The following is an 18,280-nucleotide window of genomic DNA, read 5'->3' as shown; positions in this document are numbered from 1 at the left end:
GTGAAAATCCTTTCACTGGAGAGCAGCTAAGTAAGGCCAGGGCTGGTCAGCAAGTGCTGCCCCGCAAGAGGCTTGCAGGTGGGATTCCAGGCTGGGCTGTGGGGGTGCGGGCGGCGCGGAGGAAGGGCTATGGGGGTGAGGGTGGGGGTGCAGGCGGGGACGGAGGGCTGTGGGGTGTGGGCAGGAACTTGCTTCTGTTGAGGGGTGGGTGCTGTAGATGCCCTTTGAATCATATCCTATAGACCTGGCTGCTCCCTCTCCTTCAGCTAGGGTTGACCCCGACACCCTCTGGGGACCCCCGCCCCCCGCCCACCCGTGGGCTGTGGTGTTGGCCGGGACCTCGGTGTCACGGACCTGCAGCGGTCTCGCCTGCGATCCCCGCTCCACCCTGGGAACGCGGAACCCGGAACAGCCCCGAGCGGGAGGCGCGGAGGGCTGACCCCCCCCCCCCCCCCCGCCCCGGCCCGCCCCGGGGTGTGTCCTGTAGACGCGGGCGCCCTGCGGGCTTGGGTGGGGGCGCGGGAGGGGCCGGGGGCGGGGCTGGGGGGACATCGGCGAGGGGGGGCAGGGCGGGGTTGGGGGCCTGGGGGCGGGAGGAGTGGGCTCCGGCCGCCTGCCCTCGCTCCCGGCCGCTAAAAGGCGCGCAGGCCACCGCCCGTCGGTCCCTGGACGCTCTCCCGGCCGAGCGGTGAGTCCCTGCGCGCCCAGCAGGCGCCCACCCCGGCCCCAGGGGCCCCGGGCTGCCGGGGCGTGTGCGGCTCCCCTCAGGCTCCCCAGCTTCTCCCGGGCCGCTCTCGCTGCCGTCCGGTTGGTTCCTTGGCCACCTCCCTCCTGCGGGCCTCCAGGAGCGCCTCTCCCTCCCCTCAAGCCCTGGGCTGACTCCTGATGGGGACCCCGGCGACACAGCTGTTGGGGAATGTGGGTGGGCGGGGAGGGGGGCCTCTGGCACTGAGCAGCCTCTGCACCCCCAGCTCCCAGCCCAGTGCCCAGCCATGGCGTGCCCCCTGGATCAGGCCATTGGCCTCCTCGTGGCCATCTTCCATAAGTACTCGGGCAAGGAAGGCGACAAGAACACTCTGAGCAAGAAGGAGCTGAAGGAGCTGATCCAGAAGGAGCTGACCATTGGCCCGGTGAGTTAAGTCTCCCCTAGGCCCTAGAAGCAGGGTGAGGAGAGGGAGAGGTGCCAGGTGCATCTGACTCACAGTTACTACGTTCTGGGGACCCAGCCCACATCGTTTACTGAGACCGTTGGTCACTTCCCGATACTTGATACTCTCAGCCTGGTACCTGCCCCCAGTGAGGAGCAGGTGTGGAGAGCCAGCCCAAGGTGGACTGGCATCTTTGGTGACAGGGAGAGTGCAGAGCTACTTGCATGAGTGAGGGCTGCCTGGAGGAGGAGAGGAAGAGAACCTCAGGCTCTCCTCACATTGAGTCTGGATTTCCCATTCTGTCCCGTTAGAAGCTGCAGGATGCTGACATTGCAAAGCTGATGGACGACCTGGACCGAAACAAGGACCAGGTGGTGAACTTCCAGGAGTACGTCACCTTCCTGGGGGCCTTGGCTCTGATCTATAATGATGCCCTCAAGGGCTGAGCATACAGCAGGAAGGTGGAGACACCACCTTCCATCGGGCCTGCCTAATTCAGATCCAGTGCTGGGTAACTGTTCAATAAATACCTTTCTTTGGTCAAGTCTTCCTCTGTGTCCTGGTAGCCTAGTGATTTATGTCCTGCTCTGCTTGGTTGCTGCACCAGCCATCAGAGTTTGCTCACAGTCACCTCTGGGGGTGACTTGCAAGGCCCCACACTTGGGGCCACCCTGATGAGGCCACTGCTAGGTCATAAGATGCCTTTACATGGATTCGAAAAGAGTCCCACTCTGGGCGAAGGCTCACGTGGTTCCCAGGAAAGAGGTTTCTGGGATGGGAGTGGAGAAGGAAATGGTGCCTGAACCTGGCTCTGATGGGTCTAGATTGGGGCAGAGAAAGTCCGGGTGCTGTACTTTTGGGATGTTGGTGAGGTTGGCGAGGTCTGGAGCCAAGAAAGAATTCTTGAGATTTCTTTGGTGCAAAAAGGTGGTTTTGTTAATGCACAGTGACGGGACAGTGCAATTGATTATTGAGGTTGGGGGAAGTAAAGAGAAGTTCCAGAAGGATCTTTATCAGCTAAAGTAGATTCACAGGATCCTGGGGGCATTGTTTTTGTCCAGCTAAGGCTGTTTTTCCCTCTAGCAGGGCATTGAGACAGCCGGGAGCTTCCTAGAGGAAGGTTCTGCTCTGCTGGCCTCAAGGCACTGCAGATAACAAGGGTTTTTTACATTTCCTTCTGCCTGTTCCCCTGCGTGGCTAGCCGGGGCCCTGAACCCCTGAAGACGATCGAGTTGCCTGTTTGGCCCTGGCTGTGCCGCAGTGAAGCGCAGGCAGAGAGGCCGCATCTGGCAGGCCCAGAGCCTGGCTGGAGAGGCCACCCGGGACACTGGATGGCTGCGTCCATGGCAGCTGCCCACCACCCAGTTGAAGGGGGGGCCTACTGTCTCCGTATTCAGTGTGTAAGTGTTCTTTGCATTGGGGGTGGAGGTCTGACTAGCTGGCAGCTGCAGGGGGTGTTTGGGATGGGGGGGGCAGGCTAGCCACGGCTTCTGGCCTCTGGATCAGTATTCAGTGAGCCCATCCCTGTAGCCTCAGAATGAATCACCCCAGTCATTTCATGGGAACTAAGCCTGGCTCTCAGCCCCTATCAGGGAGGATGACTAATTGAATTATTGTGTGAATCCATTGTTTGCATTTGTGGTTTCAGGGCATGGGGTGTGGGGGTAAACTGTATCTCAGGGCAATGGGGCATTTGTCACTGTTCTCTGCCCTCCAGGCCTAGTTGGAGCCAGACAAGTTCCTCTGTAAGTTCTGGGCACCTCGGAGGGAGACCACATCCTCCTTCCCCTCTTCCTCCCCCACTTCCTGGGGGCCCAACTTGGTGGAATTGTCGTCCTTCTGTACGGGCTACAATGAGTGAACAGGGGAGAAAGGGCAACGGGCTACGATGGGGAGAAAGGGCAACAAGTCCTCTAGTAACCCCTTCTGCCCCTCAGGGAGTCAGAATCACCAGCCAGGGACTCAGCCCCCACAGGCTGAAAAGCCTCATCTCAGCCTTGGCGGGGTCCTTCCAACTCCATCTGGAAAAGTACCCTCCCTGCCTGTGGGGGTGGCCCCTGGAGCATGGGGCGTTCACCCTCACCATCCTGTGGGCAGACAGCAGGGTGCTGGGGGATACCGGTATGGGTTCCCTTGAACCCCAGGGGAGGAGCCTGGGGGATGGAAGCTGCCACAGCTCTGGTGCTCAGGGAGTTCCTCTCATGAAGAGGGAGACAGTATCTGGCCACCCAGGGGATGTCAGCGGCTCCAGCATCGATTCCTACATAAACAACTCAACTTTGTCTACGAGGCACCTGTGTGAGTGAGTCAGTGAAAGGAAGGCCGTTTGCAAAGTCAGAATTTGAACCTCTTCCCCTCTTTTAGGGGTGAAAAGACCTTGGTGCAAAGTGAGAGGGGGAGCTGTCTCAGCAGGTAAAGACCCCTCCCCAGGGAGGAGCTGCTCTGGCCAGGCTCAGCCCTGTGTTTCTGGGGCGCTCTGCTGGCTGGAGGACCAAGAGGCTGAAGTGAGACTACAAACATGCACAGTCCGCCTGCTGAATAAACAGGATTATTCTTTGGCTTCTGCTTCTCCACAGTAGTGGAGGGAATAGGAAAGAGGATTTAAAAATGAAAACAAACCCTGAATAAATAGCAAATCTTTTTGTTTGCTTTGGGAGTATGACAATTTTTAAAATATTTTATTTTTCAATTATCCGTACATACAATGTGGGTCTCAAACTCACGATCCCAAGACCGAGAGTCCTATGCTCTACTAACTGGGCCAGCTAGGCAGCCCAGGGTATGATTTTAAAGGTTTTGTTTTGGAGGTGATGGTGGTGGGAGGAAGCAACATTTCCAATGCTATCTGGTGGGTGCAGTCATGTTCTTAGGGGTAGTGGATGCATGAACTATTCATTTTTATTGTATTTGACTCTGATGTAAAGTTGAAGTGAACGCTTGGAGCTCACTCTGTGAAGCGGTCTGGGCTAACAGGAAGGGAGAGGTTCCTTTTTTTTTTTAATATTTTATTTATTTATTCATGAGAGGCACAGAGAGAGAGAGAGAGGCAGAGACACAGGTAGAGGGAGAAACAGGCTCCATGCAGGGACCCCGATGTGGGACTCAAACCAGGTCACCAGGATCACACCCTGGGCTGAAGGTGGCGCTAAACTGCTGAGCCACCGGAGCTGCCCAAGGGGAGAGGTTCTGATGGGAGTCTAGGTCACCCATGGGTGGGACAGTGGAAGTGGCAGTGTGACCTCATTCACCTAGCTCAGGGTCCTTTCCCGTTTGCTGTGTATAATTGATGTTAATTCTTCTACCTCATGGCCCTGCATGAAGCTGCTGTGTTTGTGAGCTGGGGTGGGCCCAGGAAGGGGAGAGGACTGAGTCACAGAATGGAGCTCTCTGTTCCTTGCCCAGCAAATCTGGAATTAGTAAGAATAAGGCCACCTTACTTTGGTGTAGCACTTTTGTTTTTACCAGACACTTTAACATCCATTGTCTTTTGTAATCCTCAGAAGACCTGCATGTGCTATGGGTTATCAGCCCCATTTGAGTGAAAAGGGAGGTAAGAGCCTCTACTTGGGCATGGGATCAGAGCTGGGCCTTCCCCAGCCCCTCGTCAGTGCACAAGTGTGCCTTTAAAAAAAATTTTTTTTTCTTTATTTAAGCCATCTCTATCCCCCACAGGGGGCTCAAATGCACGACCCAGAGGACAAGAGTTGCGTACTGTTCCAACTGAGCCAGCCAGGTGCCCCTAGTGTGCATCTTATCATGACATAGTTTGGCCATTCTTTCTTCATCTTTTTTTCTACATGTCTTAATTACATATTGAGAGTATACGAAATGATTTGTAGAACACATCTAAGATGTAAGAATCATGGCACAAAACCCTCGACTGTTACCTTTACCTTTCAACCTCTTGGATGGCCTTCCCCATCCTATCTCCTTCCCTCCAAGTGGAATCACTGTCTGGTCTCTGTGTTCGTTCTTTCTTTCTTTCTTTCTTTCTTTCTTTCTTTCTTTCTTTCTTTCTTTTCCTTCCTTTCCCTTTTTTTTCCTTAAGGTTTTACCCATTTATTTGACGAGAGAGGGAGAGAGAGAGAGAGAAAGAGAGAGAGCACAAGCAGGGGGAGCAGCAGAGGGAGAGGGAGAAACAGGTTTCCCACTGAGCAAGGAGGCCAACATGGGGGTTCGATCTCAGGATCCTGAGATCATGACCTGAGGCAAGGCAGATGCTCAACCACTGAACCATTACTATTCTGATCCAAATAAGTATATAAAATTAGTCCCTGGGTGGCTCAGTCTGTGAAGCATCTGCCTTCAGCTCAGGTCATGATCCTGGGGTCCTGGGACCAAGCCCCAGGTTGGGCTCCCTGGTCAATGAGGAGTCTGCTTCTCCCTCTGCCCCTCCCCCTGCTTGTGCTCTCTCTCTTTCTTTCTCTCTCTCAGATAAATAAATGAAATCTTAAAAAAATAAATTGATCAAATTAATAAAAATCATACAAAAAGTAAATGCTTTACAAAAATAAAGAAAATTAACTTTGAAAGTGAAGGTGAAATGATATCTTAAAGAAAGCACCATCTTCATCACTGGAGCTGTTTTTGGGCTGTGGTGTGTCCTCTGCTGCTGGAAACACTGATTCTACACTCAGGTCAACAGGTGGGGGTGGCTGACACCATCTTCACATAATCCCATTTCTTTTCTTTTCTTTTTTTTTTTTTTTAAGATTTTATTTATTTATTCATGAGAGACACAGAGAGAGGCAGAGACACAGGCAGCGGGAGAAGCAGGCTTCATGCGGGAAGCCTGATGTGGGACTCGATCCCAGATCCCAGGATCAAGACCTGAGTCGAAGGCAGATGCTCAACCGCTGAACTGCCGAGGTGTCCCACATAATCCCATTTCTTGTTTGATCAATGAGATGCTTTTGAATTTTTTTCGAGGCATGTAGTCTGTTGTTAATCATAAGCTATATAGTTTCTGTATTGAAAAATATCTATTTGCTTTGTCTCCCTTAATTACTTCATTTATGGATAGAGATTCCAATTCAGAGTAACTAGTATTAGTTTCAGCGCTGAAATGTCCATCCATCATCACCTGCTCAGAGATAAGAATAATTCTTGAGGTGGGGACTTTGCTTGTTGATTGGCATTTTCTTTCTCCTCTTATAGATTATGAAGGTGTAGAAGAATGCTTTCTAATAGAGTGATCTTTGATTTGAAGTTTTATTTTTTTTAATTTTTATTTTATTTATTTATTTTTTTAAAGATCTCATTTATTTATTCATGATAGACACAGAGAGAGAGGCAGAGACACAGGCAGAGGGAGAAGCAGGCTCCATGCTGGGAGCCCGACGCGGGACTCAATCCCGGGTCTCCAGGATCGTGCCCTGGGCCAAAGGCAGGCGCCAAATGGCGGAGCCACCCAGGGATCCCCTGATTTGAAGTTTTAATATCATCTATAATTCTTAGGAACATCTCAATATATAAAGGATTAAAATTTCAGACTTTAAAAAATACTGAAGTAGCATTGCTATACCAACAAAGATGCTAATGTTTGATCCCTAAAAATTGTACAATATAGCAGAATTCTGAAATACAGAAAACAGTCATTGTAATCATTTATTCCCTAAAACAAGCAACAGTCACATTCCCAACTAAGCAAGATGCCTGCATCCACTCTCAGTCTCTTGGGGGAGGGAAGATGTTTACAGTCTGCCCTGAGCAAACTGCCTCCAGAAATGGGTCAAATTCCTTAATGCATCCCCTGCAAAGATAAACAAATATTTCTGTTTTCTTACCAAATCTTCCTAAGTGTATAATTACCTTTTCAGTGACAGCACACAGCTCCTTCCTGTTGACGTCCCTTTATTTCAGACATCTAGATCATTTCTGGGTGTCCATTTCTCCAACCAGTCACAGATTACGTGGGCGTAAATAAATATTCTCATAAACACAGTGTTTACTTGGGAGTTAGTCTCAAGAGTATGAGTCATTACCAGAAAAAGTCAGTTCTGTGGCATAAGTCCAGCTCCAGTTTATTATTGTATGTTCTGAGAAGTGTCCTTATGCACAGCTCAGAGCCACAGCTTTAGTTTAGGAACACACAAATGTGTGATCCAGAGCTCGATCAGGAAATTACTGACTTTGGTAAGTAAAACTTCTCCAAGAAACTGGGAAAAGCCTCTAAAACAAACGTGTGTGTGCATGTGCATATGTTTGTGTGTGTGTGTTTCCCCATCCTTTGTCCCCAGTTTGGGGAAAAATTGTACGCACTCCTCCTTCTGTGCTCCCATTCAAGGGTTAGAGCACAGGGTTGGGAATGAGTGACCTGGGGGATCAGGCTGCACTGGGGCCTGGAACCCAGGTGCTTCCACGGGAGAGAGGCTCTGAGCAACCTGGTGATGGTCTCGTTGCCAGTCCTTTGGCTGCTCCGCTCAGTGCCATCTGTCCCCTGGGAGTGCCCTGAGAGGCCTGAGGTAGCATGATTGCCATGGACAGCCTGGCAGATGGCCAGATCTTTGGACACTGGCTGGCTGGAGCAGAAACCAGAGCATTCTGCTCCTCTTTAGGGATGTGCCACACAATGCTAGTGACTGCAGCCCCACAGGGTAAGGAAAAAGTTGAATTAGACATCTTGGCCTTAGTTCTCCTACATTGCTGTCAAATTTGTCTTTGTTTAAAATCATACCAGCTTCTACTATGGATTGAATGCAGTTCCCTCCTCCCCCATTCCTATACTGAAGTCCTAATCTCCAATGTGATGGTACCTAGAGAGGTGGAGCCTGTGGGATGTGATCAGGTTTGGGAGAGGTCATCAGAGTGGAGCCCTTGGAGCCCCTGTGGGACGCCTGGGTGGCTCAGTGGTTGAGTGTCTGCCTTTGGCTCAGGGCATGATCCTGGAGTTCCGGGATCGAGTCCTGCATCGGGCTCCCCGCAGGGAAACTGCTTCTTTCTCTGCCTATATCTCTGCCTCTCTTTCTGTGTCTCTCATGAATAAATAAATAAAATCTTATAAAAAGAGAGAGAGGGAGAAAGAATGGAGCCCTGTGATAGACTTGCTGCTCTCTGCAAGTAGAAAGGAGGGCTGCTCACATACCAGACACTTGTCTGGTCTGATCTTGCCAAGTTCATGCAATCCCCTGTGTTTCCTGGCAGCCCCCTCAGGTTATCCTTTATGATATATCGGATCCCAGGCACAGGTAAGAGCTCCCACAGTCCTCTATGCCCGTCCTTATCACATGAAGTGTGACAATCCTTCTGCAAGCCTGACCACTTCCAGCTCCAGCCCCTCTCCTGATACCCACTGTGAGCTATTCAGGGCCACGGACCATGTCATCCTCATGTTTGTTGAGCACAGGGCCTACTACACAATAGGTGTTTGATGAATCTTTGTTGAAGGGATGAACTCCTTTCCACCCTGGAGAGTGTGGTGGGTTGGAGGCAGGACCTAGGGGTGGGGTTTTCACGTGGGACTGCAGTCCCACAAAGCCCCACAAACCCATCAGTCATCATTTCAGGAACACAGTGAGGGTTCATTCTTGCTGCTGAGGGGTTGGTGGGCAGGCCCAGCTCTGGTGGGCACACAGGGTGCTCTGTGCCTTTACCCGACATGGTGCTTGCCTTAATGCAGGCACTTACTATTATAATCAGCTCAATGAGTGCATGGGACTTGTGAGGTGCAGTGGACCAGCCTGTCCCCTCCAAGTGTTCTCCAATAACCCCTTCTTGGCCACCGTTTTTCTCTACCCCTGAATGAAATCCTTCTGGTCTCATAGCCTTTCCGTCTTCAGATGGGAAAAGCCCCAGTCAGAGGTTCCCCCACCCCTGGTCTTGGGGAAGCTGCCATGGGATCGGGTGAGGGCAGCATCTTCACGGGTGCCTCCTTCCTGCTCCATGGGAGCTTTGGCCCTCCAGGCAGGTGAGAGGAGAAAGTGAGACCACAAAGTTCTCTCTTCCCAATGTATTTATAATCTGGCCTTGGCATCCTCATTGGGTGGTGGGAGTAATTCTTGTGGGTTTCTCAGAGCTGCCCCTGGTTTCCAACAAAAGTCTCCACAGACTCTTCACTGGGGCCACCCTGTCTGCTGGGCCATCCTCCTTCTGTGGGGGTGCACATGTGGCTGCAGGTCCTGAGCAGCCACCCGGCTACTGGGGTTGCAGCCACACCTGGAGACACTTCTCCCCATCTGCTGCTGCGCAGGACGCTTCTTCCCTGTAGGTCTTGGCTGTGAGTCAGGAATCACTGCTGGTGGGTGCCAGTTCCGTAGGACACAGCCCGAGCTCTCTGAGTGGCTCTCGCCTGGGTTAGGGAGAGGGGAAGCACCCTGCCCTCACCCTCCATGGGGTGTGCGGTGGGGAACGAGGACACACCCTGCCAGCATCCCAGTTTACTCGTCTCTCTGAGCACCTCAGCCTTCCCTACCCTTGAGGTGAGGGATGGATCAAGTCACCTCCTGCCTTGAAGGTGGTTGTGTAGACATATAACAGCCTTGTTCTCAGCTTTGAGGTCACAGTGAGGGAGACAGCACCCTGTTAGTTTAGGTTTGTGGAATGAACACATGCACAGCTGAACTTAGTGTCCAGAGTGACAGGCCTGTCACCAGCAGAACTGTGGCTGTGCAGGTGGAGACGTGAGCCCTAGCTCTCGCCTTGCCTGGCATGTGTTTTTGGGAACACCACTTCCTCTCTTTCACAGTTGTCTCCTCTCTAAAATCAGGATAATTGCGGAGCCCACCATACGGTGGTGAGGTAGACCAGGGCTGCCCACAGGGATGTCCCAACTCTGGCAGAGCTTTTGGTGCTGGTGTCACTTGTCCTCGGTGGGAGGGGGGTAGGTAGCAGATGAGAGTGAGGCGGGCGGCTCAGGTTTCTTGGTTTGGCTGGAATCCTCAGGAGGAGGATGTCTGGGAGGTGGGTTCATGGTGAGGGATTCAGAGGAGGGTGAGGCTGGTTTCTGGCCCCTGGGCAGGAGGCTGTTGGAGAAGACAGGTCCCTGCCGAGGTTGCTCCTACCTACCTGTCCTTGAGGATGCTCGCTCAGTCTGCTTGGGGACAACTTGCCCTGTGGGCTTTCACCAGTGTATGTGTGTGTGTGTGTGTGTGTGTGTGTGTGTGTGCAGGGAGGGGAGTCCTGCATCCCTGAGAACTAGTCCAGTTCTTTTCTCCCCATGGGGTCACCTCTCCTCTCTGGCTGGGCGGTGCAGTGACCCGGGCTTTGGCCTGGGCAGCTGACGCATGTGCTCTTGTGGTTTTCTTGCAAACATTTCTGCAACCCCCTTCCTTGTCTTGGAAGTGGACACTTTATTTCGTGATAGCTGCACAGAGCTAGTGAGTCAACGGGGACCAGGTTATTGGTATGGAAGGACTCGGGAAGTTCAGATTTCCCCGCGAAGGCCCATGGAGGCCAGTTGGTCCTTGGTGTTACTGCCGCCTTCACGTCCAGCCACACCGTCTGACCACTGCCCCTTCCCCACCGCCACCTCAACCCAGTGGTGCTCCAAGACATACTGCCTTACTCTTGCCTGCCCCACCGTGGGCATGGCTGCTCCCTCAGCACTGCTCCTGGTGCCGATGGCCTTGGCCAGCCTGCTGTGCCCAGTCCTTCCTGGCACGGTCACAGAGGAGGCACTTGATGGACAGTGGCCGACTGGCCATCCTGACCCAGCTACAGTGTGGCTCCACCTGGGTGAGTGATGCAGCAAGACAGGGCTCATCGTCAGGAAGAAATTATATCTGGATGCTGGAGTTAGATCCAGGTGATGTGGTTTCCTAAAGGCAGTTTCTGAAACTGTGCTGGAGTTTCAGTACGACAAGTTTGAGAACATGAGGGAGAAGTGAGGAAACTATTTGGAGGACATCCTCAGCCTGACATTCTCTGGAATGTTCTGTGGAAGTGGAGTTCTCTGGGTCTTTTTTTTTTTTTTTTTTTTTTTTTAAATTTATTTATGATAGGCACACAGTGAGAGAGAGAGGCAGAGACACAGGCAGAGGGAGAAGCAGGCTCCATGCACCGGGAGCCTGACGTGGGATTCGATCCCGGGTCTCCAGGATAGCGCCCTGGGCCAAAGGCAGGCGCTAAACCGCTGCGCCACCCAGGGATCCCTTCTCTGGGTCTTTTGCTATAAATATAAACTTTACATCAGTGAGGTGTCAGAATGCTCTTTTTTTCTAAGCTTCAAACCCAGCTTTTTTTTTTTTTAAGATTTTATTTATTCGGGATCCCTGGGTGGCTCAGTGGTTGAGCGTCTGCCTTTGGCTCAGGGCAAATCCCAGTTTGGGGATCGAGTCCCACATCGGGCTCCCTGCATGGAGCCTGCTTCTCCCTCTGCCTGTGTTTCTGCCTCTCTCTGTGTATCTCATGAATAAATAAATAAAATCTTAAAAAAAGAGATTTTGTTTATTCATTTGGGAGAGAGAGAGAGAGAAAGAGGAGAGAGAGAGAGAAAGAGGAGAGAGAGAGAGAAAGAGAGAGAGAGAGAAAGAGAGTGCACAAGCAGGGGAAGCCAGAGGAAAAGATGGAGAAGCAGATTCCCTGCTGAGCAGGGAGACAGACCTATGTGGGACTCAATCCCAGGACCCTGAGACCATGACCCAAGCCGAAGGCAGATGCTTCACTGACTGAGCCACCCAGGTACCACAAATATTTTTTAAATAAATGAAATAGTATCAAGAATATGCTTGCAGCTTGTATGTATAGTGACTTGATTTTTTTTGTTAAATTGCTTCTCATATGAAAATATATAGAAAATAACTCTGCAAGGAGATACCTCTGGATGCTGAAACTATGTTAGGCCACCATGTTTTATGATCTCATTTTCAATGAATAGGCATTACTTTTTAAACCAGTGATATAAAACTAGTTTTATTTTGAAAAGCAAAAGTTAGAGAGATAGGGCACAGAAATCATGGAAGCAGTGGGGTTGATGGAGGCAAGCAGGATTTCATGTGTTTCTGGGGAAGATCAGGAGTTTCCTGGTAAGGCTGGAGTAAGGTCCCAGGATGGAAGAAGATGCCAGATAGTCCCAGGGACAATGACTGGGACAGAACCCAAATCTGAGGAAGTTTGGGGGTGGAACTGAGGCAGATATAAGAGTGGGCTTATGACCTGGCAGTCCTGTGGCCACTCTCCCAGGGCAGTGAGTGAACTAGGTGAGGCTGAGGGTGAACACCCTCCCCTCAACCGTTGTCTGATTCAAGGCTCATTTTTCTTTAGTATTGCTCATATTTATTCCTGCAAGTTTTAGTGCTGATCTTCAGTTCTTCAGAGACCCATTGGTAATTAATTCATGAATGAAGGCCTCTCCAGGACAATTTAATCCATTGTCATTGCTAACACAAGTTTTCCTTATCTCCAATTCAGAGAGAAATGGAAGGTATATCAACTAAAATAATATTAAAAAGTATAAAACTGGGCCAGAAGATAGATGAGGTAAGCTTGGACATGTTGGTGAACCATAAATCAAGAATTCTGTCAAGGGCTCATGAGGTTATATAATAAGGTAAAAGAGTCAGCTATTTATAAAGACAAATGAATATGTGAAAATCCATGTATTCCTAAGGATGAGAAAAAAGGAAGGAGGAAGGGATAGACAGATGATGGGGGGTGGGGGTGGGGACACAGCCTTAATGAATGCCAGGATGTCATTGGTGGTCGTCAGCGTCCTCAACTCACTTCTCTGGAAATTGTGATTAAAGAGAAGGAATTAAGCATTTCTTCTGCTTCTCTGCTATGAGCTGCTGTGTTTCAGAATAACCAAATAGCCCACTTGTGGAGGGAAAGTTCTTCCATTCAAAGAATTCAAGATAGGGGATCCCTGGGTGGCGCAGCGGTTTAGCGCCTGCCTTTGGCCCAGGGCGTGATCCTGGAGACCCGGGATCGAATCCCACGTTGGGCTTCCGGTGCATGGAGCCTGCTTCTCCCTCTGCCTATGTCTCTGCCTCTCTCTCTGTGACTATCATAAATAAATAAAAATTAAAAACAACAACAACAACAAAAAAAAAAAACAAAGAATTCAAGATAGTAAATAGAACGGTTGCCCAGAGCTGTTTTCAGTACATCTGTTGCCTCCTTGGTGGGCTTCTATAGTCTACTCCCTCAGCAACAAATCAACCTGCAATTCTGTTATCACCTCATACTTGTATTGAATACAATGTGTTCATCTCCATCATTTCTGTCTGTTCCTGGACCTGAGACTATGAGTGGCTCTCCAGGGCCACATGGAGATCTGATAATGGATCTTGACGCGGAGGCCCTAGTACCTCCAACTCATGGGTCAGTTCTTTCACGTGGGTCTTTCTCTCTGTGATTCATTACTCCTCATCTGTGCCAGGTACTGTGTCTGGTTGTGAGGGTTTAAGGAGGGAGCTGCCTGCGGTGGAACCAGTGAGAATAAGATAGAGACCCTTGCATTCAGTACAATGTGGGAATTGAGAAATACGGATGTGGGTCCTGGGGAGTCTGGACAGAAGGGGAACTCTGTTGGGTGAAGCAGGAGGGTTTGTAAAGCAGTCAGAGAATGGGGGGAAGAGAATCACAGGCAAGGCTGAGAGAGTGGACGGAGGTTGGGAGGGGTCCCCGCAGGACGTGGTATGGTCAGGGGTCCAGAGGGGCTCGTGTGGTGGGGGGTGGGGTGCATGCAGGTGAACCTGGAGTCCTGTTCCTAGTGGAGAGTAGCCCCCTTGAAGTAGCCCCATGGCCTTTGTCTCTGGTTCTTTTGCATGTCCCTGAGGTGACAGAGTCATGGACATATCTGTATTTTTTTAAATGAATTTTTAAAGTTTTTTTTAAAATCTAAAAGTATTTATTTATTCATGAGAGACACAGAGAAAGAGAGAGAGAGAGAGAGAGAGAGAGAGAGAGGCAGAGGCACAGGGAGAAGCAGGCTCTACGCAGGGAGCCCAATGCGGGACTCGATCCCGGGTCCCCAGGATCAGGCCCTGGGCTGAAGGCGGCGCTAAACTGCTGAGCCACCTGAGCTGCCCACATATCTGTATTGATGATGCCTCCGGAAACCCAGTCCCTGCCCCCAGGGAACTTAGACTACAATCAGCGGTTCTCAGATTTTCTCTAGGACACAGTAAGAAAAATTCCAGCCCAACTCAAAGCAAAGCAAGAGAGAGTAAACCAAACAACCTTGGGACACTCCTTTATTTTTATTTTTATTTTTATTTTTATTTTTAGGACACTCCTTTAAATGCAGCTTCTGGGGGACCTGGGTGGCTCAGCTGGTGAAGCACCTGCCTTGGGCGCAGGTCATGATCTCAGGGTCCTGGGATTGAGCCTCCTCCTTCAACTTCTGGCTCTGTCTCTCTCCTTTATCAGAGCAGTTCTGTTGTTGGCTGTAAGTATCTGCTTTCTTCACACGATTGTTTGAAGAAAGTATTTTTGAGGGATGCCTGGGTGGCTCAGGTTGAGTATCTGCCTCCAGCTCAGGACATAATCCTTGGGTCCTGGGATTGAGTCCTGTATCAGGTCCCCCAAAGGGAGCCTGCTTCTCCCTCTGTCTGTATCTGCCTCTCTCTCCGTGTCTCTCATGAATAAATACATAAGGTCTTAAAAAAAAAAAGAAAAGATTTTTGGGATAAGAAGTTTTGGGCTTTCAGAGCCTTAATTTCAATTAAGGTTTGTTTTTTTTTTTTTTTTTAAAGATGTATTTATTTCAGAGAAAGAGCCCTCGAATGCAGGGAGGGGCAGAGGGAGAAGCAGACTTCTTGCTGAGCATGGAGCTCACCCCAGGATCTTGAGATCTTGAAATCAAGAGTGGGCTACTTAACCTACTGAGCCTCCCAGGTACCCCAATTACAGGCTTTGAACAAGAGAGTGAGCAGTGGAGACAGTTAAAATAGAGAAATACAGTATGTGGAGAAGAGGGCCTAGGACGGGCACCCCTATTTCTGACCTGTCTGGGGGCCGCAGGCAGGTCGCTGTGTGGAAGGACAGACAGAGAAGAGGAGGTGCCGTTGGAACCTGGGGTCCTGGCAAAGACTCTACTTGAAATAGTGGAATATTCCATGGCAGAGGTGAGTGTGGATGTCTGAGGTATGAACCAGAGTTTTCTAAGTGAACGGGAGGTAGAGGGCATGGTGTGGGCAAGGGCATGGAGAGTTCAGGAAACCCTGCAGGGTGCAGTGGGCCTCCTCCTTCGAGGCCTGGTCTCTCCGGTATGGAGATGGTACTCTGCTTCCAGGTTGTTCTGGATATTTGATGAGGGAATCTGAGCCCTGCTCTCAGGGACCTTGAAGTCAAGACCAGAGGTCAAACTCAAAATATTTTCAGAAACAAGTAGCAAAATTTGTGGCAGTGAAGGACAATGCAATCTAAAGTGTAATTTACTCTATTCTCAGTGGAGGGCCCCATGCCCCGGAGAAGGAAAGCCGAGTGTCCGAGGGCAGGACCGCTGTGGTGTGGAGCTAGCGGAGTGCTGACCAGGGAGCAGCAGAGTCTCGCTGTGAGTGGGATGACCTGTGGAGTCCTCAGGCCCAGGGGGCAGTCTGTAGGGGGGTGTTGAGGGTGGTGACAGAAAGGCAAGTTCTCTGGACTTTATCCTGGGTCCAGGCATTCCCTAAGCACCTGTGGAAGCTGTCAGGCTCTCTTGGCAGTGGCCCGAGACTGTCCTGAAGTGACAAAGTGAGTGGGGTTCATTCTGCTTCCCTCAAGGGAGCCTACTTTATCTATTGGCATGTAGAGAAAAGGTTTGAGGCCTCTGCTGCTGGTCCCAGAAGGCTTCAGACACCTCTGAACCAAGGAGTGACCATGAGGAAGCAGCAACTGAAGAGATGGGAGCCTATGGAGAGGCTGGGGCATCGGTGAGAAAGAGGAGCGACCAGGAACCAGGCCCTGCCTTGGGGAGGTGGGGAGGAGCATGAAGAGATCCTTTCAAGGAAGCACGTGTCAGATTTGTTGTTTCTCGGAAAAGTGGCTGCAGGAGAAACCCAGATGACTTTGGGTCATCCCAGTAAACACATGGAAGGCTAAAGATATCATTTCCTTCAGAACAAACTGTGAGGAGCAGATAATGCTCTAAGGGACACAGGTGCCTGTATGGAGGTGGCTGCCTGAGGATCCTGCATCCATATGGGAAAGCCCATCTGGGGAATGTGGCAGATGGAATTAGGAAACCCAAAGAGTGTCAGCTGGACCGTTCTTCATGAGTCCAAGGGATCCCCCTCCTAGGCCCCTGCCGTCTGAAATCCTATCTGCTCTTTGGTGGGGGAGGCTCTGTGGAGAAGCTCAGCTCTAGAGCTTTTCACCCTTTCCTGGCTTCTTTAAGTCAAGTCTCATAACCCTGGAGTCATTGGCCTTGTCCCTAGTGTCTGAATTCTGGGGTCACCATCTCATTGGGTCTAGATAGTGGTTCTCTCTCTCTGTATGGCCTAGGCTTCCCTTGGCGTTTTATGGGGAAGTGGCAGAGTCAGGGGTCCTGGGTTCTAGTTCTATGTCTGTCATTCCACTGCCTCTGTGCAATAATCTGTCTTTCCCCCAGGGTTTCTTTGAGAGTCTAGTAAGATGATGTCACTGAAAGTGCCTTGACTGGCCCAGGGAGCCTCATTGTTGGAAAAAGTCCCTTGTTCAAAGTGTCAGTGTTCTCTACACAGCTGTCCCTGTCAGAGCGGCAGGAGGGTAAAACCAGGGCTCTGGAAACCCCTCAGTGCTGCTGGGACCTGGAGCCTACATGGCTCCCTGGACGGAGGTCCCCATGCCCCCATTACAGTCCTGGTGACTTTGCTGTGCAGATGTTCGTGTTCATGGCTATCTGCATTCCAGATCATTGATGGTGTTGCACAGGCCCTGGGGTTCACGGCTATCTGCATTCCAGATCATCGTTGGTGTTGCACAGGCCCTTACCTGCCCCAGAGGCTGACACAAGTGTCCCATAGAGCGTGGAACATAGGTGCCTGGGAGCTGGGCTGACTTGGGTTCGAGTCCTGGATTTGCATATAGTAGATGCACATCCTGCCTGTGTTACTGAGCTGCTCAAATCCTCAATTTCCTATCTGTGTAATGGGGACAGCAATACTCAGCTTAGAGGTTGGAAAGGTGTATGTAAATCATCAGCACAGAACTTCTGGTTCCCAGTCCAGTGTGCAAACAGTGTGGACCTTGTCGTTCCCATTCTTGCAACAAGAAAAGAGCTGAAAAAACTGAAAGCCAACAACTCTCCTTGGGTTCCTCAGAGAATCGAGGTCACAGGGCAAACCATTGTCCTGAAGATGAGAGAGAAAGACAGGAAATCCCAGCTGATGGGAGCAGAGGCCACTGCTGGAGCCTGGTGGGAGCACTTGGAGGGTCAGTGTGAAGAAGGCGAGTGACTAAAGCTCCTGGGGCCCGGCCTTCCGGGAGCCTTCGCACCTCCCTGAGTTTTACCTCTGGGAGTCGCGTTGGCTTCTCAAGGTGAAGATCACAGAAGAACCTCCTTGGGCTTCTAGCAAGGAGGAAAATCATAACCATTTGGAATAAGCTAGAGCTCTGTGCTCTCCTTTCCCGTTTGAAGGTAAATATTTTACCAGAGCCTATCTGACTGGGGTTTTATCAGGGCCTAGACAGCCCAGGAGATGAGAGATGCCCAATTCAGCCCCGAGGCTTTCCTGTGCCTTGTATGAGGAGGAGCTGCAAAGCTTGTGAAGGTCCCAGCCCTGGGCCAGGCCCCACTAAAAGACTGAGACCTAACCATGGGATTTCTGAAGGCTTTCTCTGTCCCCACAGCTCACCAGCACAGCAGTAGGGTCTCCTGCACGGCAATGACATTTACTGCTAAGTGTTTCCCCACTTATTCATGGGGGACATGGCCCAAGACCCACGGTGGATGCCTGAAACCCAGACTCACTGTAGCACCCTGTAGGCACAACATTTCCCAACACCTACCTATGGTAAAGCTTAATTTTTAAATTAGGCACTAATTTTTACTAATGTATAAATTAGTAAGATGTTAAAAGAATTACCGACAGCGATAGATAGAACAAGCATGACAATATGCTGTAATGAAAGTGATGTGAATGGTTGACAGTAACAAACTAGGGAAAGCAGAACTGTAGACCCAGGGGTTTGTATATTATTCCAAATAGGCTCACATCGCCTATCCCCCTTTTATTTTTTTAAAGATTTTATTTATTTATTCATGAGAGACACACAGAGAGAGGCAGAGACAC

The 18,280-nt window shown here is 50.6% G+C and overlaps 2 protein-coding genes across 4 annotated transcripts in view; both read left to right on the top strand.

Moving 5' to 3' along the window:
* The first annotated feature begins 461 nt into the window (after positions 1 to 461).
* Positions 462 to 1,697, top strand: S100A6 (S100 calcium binding protein A6). 2 transcript variants are annotated; one of them, XM_072829519.1, is made up of 3 exons: positions 462 to 688; positions 972 to 1,130; positions 1,460 to 1,697. In XM_072829519.1, exons 2-3 carry the CDS (start codon positions 993 to 995, stop codon positions 1,592 to 1,594), a joined length of 273 nt encoding a protein of 90 aa, XP_072685620.1. In that variant the 5' UTR covers positions 462 to 688; positions 972 to 992; the 3' UTR covers positions 1,595 to 1,697. The 2 variants fall into 2 exon arrangements, with proteins under 2 accessions (XP_072685620.1, XP_072685622.1); XM_072829521.1 differs by having other exon boundaries at positions 641 to 807.
* Positions 1,698 to 1,838: 141 nt separating this feature from the next.
* LOC140635240 (protein S100-A15A-like) overlaps positions 1,839 to 18,280 on the top strand; it is a 34,676-nt gene continuing 18,234 nt past the window's right edge. The window contains exons 1-2 of one of the 2 annotated variants that reach the window (XM_072829516.1): positions 15,050 to 15,154; positions 15,479 to 15,582. The gene's annotated coding sequence lies outside the window, so the exon portion shown is untranslated. Of the gene's footprint in view, positions 2,549 to 15,049; positions 15,155 to 15,478; positions 15,583 to 18,280 lie in introns of those variants that run through there. The other variant, XM_072829517.1, reaches the window with a different exon arrangement.

The sequence above is a fragment of the Canis lupus genome, chromosome 6, assembly GCF_048164855.1.
Source record: "Canis lupus baileyi chromosome 6, mCanLup2.hap1, whole genome shotgun sequence".
Taxonomy (NCBI): domain Eukaryota; kingdom Metazoa; phylum Chordata; class Mammalia; order Carnivora; family Canidae; genus Canis; species Canis lupus.
Note: the sequence above shows the minus strand (reverse complement) of the source record. Positions and strands in the feature narration are given on the sequence as shown.